Source organism: Ambystoma mexicanum, chromosome 1p, assembly GCF_040938575.1.
Source record: "Ambystoma mexicanum isolate Mex_15411 chromosome 1p, UKY_AmexF1_1, whole genome shotgun sequence".
In the NCBI taxonomy this organism is placed as follows: domain Eukaryota; kingdom Metazoa; phylum Chordata; class Amphibia; order Caudata; family Ambystomatidae; genus Ambystoma; species Ambystoma mexicanum.
Window position 1 is genome coordinate 1003356666 of NC_090921.1, and position 6000 is coordinate 1003362665.

The window sequence follows — 6000 nt, forward strand, 5'->3', positions numbered from 1 at the left end:
GCGGGTTGCGCATGTGTGCTGCAGGTCATGGGTTCCAATCACAGTGACATCACTCGGGGCGTTAGCGTGCGTTGATGAGATCCATGTCTTGCCTGCGGTTGGCTGTTTCCAGTCCTTCTAAAATTGCTTGGGGGTAGTGCGGCTGCGGCAGAGATCTGTGAGTAACTACAGGTGTTATGTCCATCATTGGGATTTAAACTGCTCTGCTGCCATTTGCATGGTCTCCAGGCGCTCTGGTGGAACTGAGCGAGAGGAGGATGGGTTAGGTTAGTGGGGAGTGAGGGAAAATGCAGATCAGAAGTGCCCGGGGTTCTGCATGCATGTCAGTTTCCAGGTGTTCTGTGTCGAGGGCATAGAGACGTTTGTGTGCAGAGGGTAGCCATGTGCCCATGGTGCTTGGATGCATTGAATGGGGCTGTAGAATGTAAGTTGATTTTAGCAGTGTAGTGTTCTGTTGTTGATATCTGTGGAAAGGGGTGGGCAATTGGCATGTGTTGGTGGCTTAGTTGGTATGCATTTTATGTGCTGGAAAGTAAAACGTGAGTATGCTAGTGCAGAATGCTATCAGAATTTGATTGGCAAGCAAATCTTAAACTACCTCTAGGAGCTCATAACATGGCATGGTAAGGCAGGGAAAGGACATGGTAAAGCAAAAGAGGTGATGGCCTGAAGGTTTAGAGTTGATCTTAACCTCTGGCACTGTTCTGGGCAACACTCCAGGCCATCGTTCTGCCAGGCCATTGTGAAAAGGGTAAAGACAATGTGTAAATCAGGCTTAGTCCCACCCAAAGGGACTTGCAGTCAAAATGGTACCATCCCTATACATTTCTTGAGAGAAAAGGTCCCTTGAATTCTGTGGTGGCCCAACCAGATAGAAGGAGGAAAACCCAATTATTTCATGTGAACTTGTTGAAAGAGTGGAAGGTCAGTCCAGTGGAAGAGACTACTGTGACCATAGCCACTCTACTTACTGACTAAAGCCTAGAACATCAGTTGGTCCCTGACCATTTCCGCCTCTTCCAACAAGAAGACTGTCATTGTTTACTTGACCAATTTCTAGAGGTCTTCTCTGAACAACCAGGGAGAGTACAGACCTATTTTCATTATAACAGGACACCAGCTGGGCAAACAGTATTTCTAAAGCTTTACTGAATCCCAGAGGCCCGAAGACAAATCATCAAAACGGAGCTCCACAAAACACTCAAGGTCAACATCATTGAGTCTTCAGAGCGCCTGGGGTCCTCCCCTATCGTCCTAGTGGCAAAACCGGACAAGCCTTGGAGGTTCTATATAGATTTAGATGCCATAAATTAGCTAGCTCATTGAGAAGTTAGGGTCATCTAATTATATATCCACTCTGGACTTAACCAAAGGATAGTGACATGTACCCCTAACACCCTCTGATAGGGCAATAACACACCTTTTCTAACCCACAAGAGCTCTTTCAGTTGAAAGTACTCCCCTTTGGTTTACACAGTGCTTCTGCCAAATTCCAGAGGCTAATGGATAAGTCTTTAAGACCCTACTCTATTCTGTTTGGGGCGTACTTGCATAATATTATCATACACAGTCCTCGTACCATCACTATGTGATAGCAAGAGCCCTCAGAAGAGGCAGCTGAACAGTGAACTCAAAGAAATGCCATATGGCCTAGGCAGCTACAAAGTACCTGGGCTACTTTGTGGGAAACTGACTGATAAAAACGCAGGCAGGAAAAGTGCAAGCAGTGCAAACACTAGTAACTAAAATCAAGAGAGACCTGCAAGCTTTTCTGGGATTGACACGCTACTACAGCCAATTTATACCACATGATTCCACCTTGGCCGCCAATCGTAGAGACAAGCTAAAGGAGTCTCACCCACAAAAGCATGTCTGGGAAAAATAAGAACAACTAAGCTTTGAAGGGTTGAAACAAATCTTCTGTCAAGAACCTGTCTTAAAAATGTCTGATTTCAATCAGGAATGTATCCTGCAGACCAATGCCTCTAACATCAGGTTGAGGCCATACTATCACAAGAGCATGACGGCCTGGAACACCCCGTCTTGTACACAAGTCGCAAGTTGTTCCCTAAAGAGCAATCAAACGACACTGTGGAATTGGAAGCCATGGCCATTAAATGGGCAATCTTAAACCTGCATTACTATCTGAAAGGAAGAAGATTCTGGCTTGTGACTGATCACTCCCCTCAAACCTTGATGAGTGTTTGGAAAGATTCCAATGCCAGAGTCATGAGATGGTTTTTAGATCTTCACCTTTTTCTTTCTAGGTGGAACTTCGAAAAGGGAAAAAACAAACCAAATGTGGATTTTTTTTGTCATTTTCCGCTTTCCAATCAAGGGGGGGGGCTCTATTTTAACTGGAGGGGTATGTAACAAATCTGGACCATTAGTCCCTTCTCCTACAGAAGTGAGCCCGCTAAGCAAGACCCTTCTTAGGGGTCTGGGCAAGTGGGACCTCACTGGAAGTGAATTCCTTCTCAGGATCAAGGATTCCCATTCCGATTAGGAACTCCCAGTCCAGCGAACGTTATCTAACTATATGGGAATTGGAAAGAATGTCATTGCTTCTGTTTTGAATCCACCAAGCACTGGCATTTCTTCAATCTCTTTGGCTTCAGGAAATGCTGGATCTCACCTGAACTACACAGTCAAAGAGCGCTGATACACCCCTTTTGATTCTGATGACATGCATAAAAACACAAGGAACTTTGAGGCAGGGCGGAAGAATTCTACGCAGAGGCGAGCCTCTGACAGAGAGATATCCTGGAGGGTCAGAGCCCGAATAGACCACGAAGCCAGCCGAACCGTGGAGAGCGACCCAATCACTAGCCGGACACTGGAAGGCTGGCTTCCTGACTGACCAAGAGGTTGGTGGCCTGGGGCCTGTTAACTCACGTCGAGACCAGAGTACAGGGGAAAGCCTGGAATGCCGAGCTAAGCTGAAGAAGTATATTAGCTGCAGAGCCAAGCAGCGGAAGGGACGCGAATGCTCCTGAATTGGTAGAGCCACGGGGAGAGGCGTACAGTGACATTCGGGGCTGGAAAAGTCGCAAAAGTAATGGGAGCTTGATAAACCTGAGTCAGCAGACGCCCTACCTAAGTCGAGTTGAAGCAAGCCTAAGGCAGGACAAAGACTGATATGCAAATGGATGTTTTCCATCTGTGAAAGGCACAGCGAGTAAAAGCAGTGGCTGCGAACTCTCAAGTGGTTAATAACCACTGAACAGGTTATCATGTCTGTTCTTGCGAGAGAGGGGCGCCCGCTACCTTTGTAAAAATAAGACAAAGACAATTTTCTGGAGCAAAAACATGTATTTGGTCTTTGGAATGGTCTGTTTTACTCTCACATTTCAGGTATAAGGTATTTTTATGTTTTTTTAGACCCACCGAAAAAAATTGAAGGTGTTTGTGAAACATACCTCACTGTTCCAGCCATGGGGATGTCAGACGAGACCACAACGATCATTCCTAGTAAGGGTGCAGCGCATACGTGGTTGCCTGGATCCACGAGAGCTGTATGCATTGGCTTGATTAAGCTTTGTATGGAATATCCCTGGGTTTTGTCGTGCTTTTTCAAATCACTGTAGACAGCATCCCATTTCATGTACTGTGCATCTGTGCCTTAGCATGCTTGCACGCATGTTGTGTGTTGGAGCATAGAAATTAAGCATGTTAGTTCAGGGAGCAATCAGAGACCTTGATTGACAATTTAGAATCCCCCCCAGGGGCAACAACTTAATCTTTCAACCTTTTAAAATTAACAAAATTGAGTAATGCTAACACCTGTTGCTACAGGATTTGGGTTTTCCAGGGTATGGTTGTTTTATATAAATGAGTGTATTCTTTTGTACCCAAAATACCTTCTTTTCAGCTTTCTCCAATTGGGAGGCAAGTGGGTGTGTGTTTTGCTTGCTCTCTGCCCCCTCCCCACTCTCTAAAAACAGGAAAACATCCCAAAAATATGAGATTGCCATTTGCGTTGAAGGGGGCAATTGTAGAGGAATATGTTCCATTCCCACAGGGAGGATCTCACTGCGATTTCTGCAGTGTGGAATAAAATGGGCGCTAATTGTGTCACTGACACTTTTTTGGCAGTAACAGAATTACCGCTGTCTTTAGGGCACCGTCGAATTCTGAGTTTTACCTTGAAGTGGAGTATTTACCTCCCGCATCAAGACGGATCTAAATCCTCCACTTTAAGGTAAAACATCGCGGGAGTTACCACAAGGGAAATAAGGCATACGGTAATACCGCCAAAATCCCCATGGAGTATTATACGCACCAAAAATTGGGATTTAAACCACCTTTGCACCACTCGTAAATCCGTGGTAAGGCCACGATACAGAGTGGCGGTAAAGGTAACCGAGTTTACGATAATTGGCCGGATTTAGTGCAGAATTAACCCCCATATTCAAGACAATCCATCAGAACTGTGCCAGTATTAGACATCTTTCTTTCCAGCAGCACTTGCTCGGGGGCTGCTGGAGGCTTGCCTGGCTCAAGAGGTCAAGAGGTTAAAGGATGTGGCCGGGCTAGAAGGGTGCTGGCAAGGGACAATGCAAGGTCGTGGAAGGTGTCGGAGCACCAATTCAACCCTGCAAACACCAAGAAGAAGAAGAAGAACCCTGCAAACACCTTGCTGGACTGGCGCCAGTAAGGGAAGCTTTCATTTGCACCGGCGACACTTGTCATAAGCAACGCGTACTCTATGGAGTGCTGGCGAAAGAGTAGGGGGCGGCTTTTAGCTACTTACCCAGCAGCAGCAGGCAGTGCACCCAGGCGCGGGAGTGGCGCACCGTCCCCCGGAGGTGGGTCATGCTGCCCGTCAGGTCCAGCCTCACATGTCAGCAGGCACAGCCAGGTGAGCACCGCTGGGGTCCGGCATGCAGCCCATCTCCTCTCGGTGAACCCCCGCCCCAGTGGCGGCGCCCCCGCACGGGCTGGGCTCTCTGCTGTGGTGTTCCCAGCGGCGCCTGCCTGCACTGCCCGCGAGGCGCGTGACACACACTCCAGGCAGAGGCACCCCTTCCACTGCGGGGCGCAGGCAGCCGGCGTGACTCGGGGCTTCTATCTTCTGATCGCCTTTCCTCCGTCAGACGGTTTCCGCCTCTTTCCTTCTCCGCTCCCTTTGTATCTTTTTTCTTATTGCTTTCTGTGTCTCTCCATTCCTTTTGGACCTCTTTTCACTTAGTAGCTTTCTGTGAGTTATGAGATTTCACTTGTGTTGACAATCTTATTTTCTTTCTTGCGGGTTGTTTCCTTCTCTTTGCTATACGTCTTTTATGCGTCCTTCTTATCCCTCACCCTCACAATTCTTTCTTTCATTCTTTCTTTCACTTTCGTTCTTTCCTCCCTCCGCCCCTTCTCCCTCCTTTCGGTTTCTGTCTTTCAGCTTCCGTTGCACAAACACTAGTTCAGCAGTGATTTTTCTGCCCCCCACAGCCAGCAGGTCCTCTGTGGTGTCTAGACTGGATCCTGCCAGGACCGAGGGAAGGGGACAGAGCCACCTGACTCTGGGACATCAACCCCCGCAGCCCCCTCTTTTCCAGACAGTTCTAAGCTGTAATCATGGTCCTCACTATTCAGAATCAGTGGCCATTTTGCTCCCACTTTCAATACTAGTGTTAATAATGGCACCATGCATAGCTTTCCCAGTGAGGTAATCAGTGGCACCTTGGAGAATTGAAATAGACTGTAAATATCTACATTAGACCCCCAATTGAGATCTTAAATTGGCTGATGTAGAACAAATGCCCCGGCACCTGAAAAGGACGGTCCAGTCTGCGTGCCACTTTTTGAAGTGTCCGTACAACAGTCCCCCCCATACACTCCCAATCACACCCATGAACAAATTCTATCCTGCCCAGATCCCACCCTCCCCCCATCGCCCCACTTTCTGGAATTCCCCACTGCCCCTAAGCCCCCGGCCGAGGTGGAGCGACACACCACTGATAAAAGCGTAAAAGCGTTGACCACCAAAGCACATGTTCGTGTTGGTTT

The 6000-nt window shown here is 47.7% G+C and overlaps 1 protein-coding gene across 3 annotated transcripts in view; it reads right to left on the minus strand.

Annotated features, from left to right (window-relative positions):
* IL34 (interleukin 34) overlaps window positions 1–5403 on the minus strand; it is a 353106-nt gene extending 347703 nt beyond the window's left edge. The window contains exon 1 of one of the 3 annotated variants that reach the window (XM_069654917.1): window positions 4754–5403. In XM_069654917.1, the coding sequence (XP_069511018.1) occupies window positions 4754–4817 (64 nt within the window). In that variant the 5' untranslated portion in view covers window positions 4818–5403. The remainder of the gene's footprint in view (window positions 1–4753) is intronic. The other 2 variants (XM_069654923.1, XM_069654908.1) reach the window with 2 other exon arrangements.
* Between the last annotated feature and the right edge of the window lie 597 nt (window positions 5404–6000).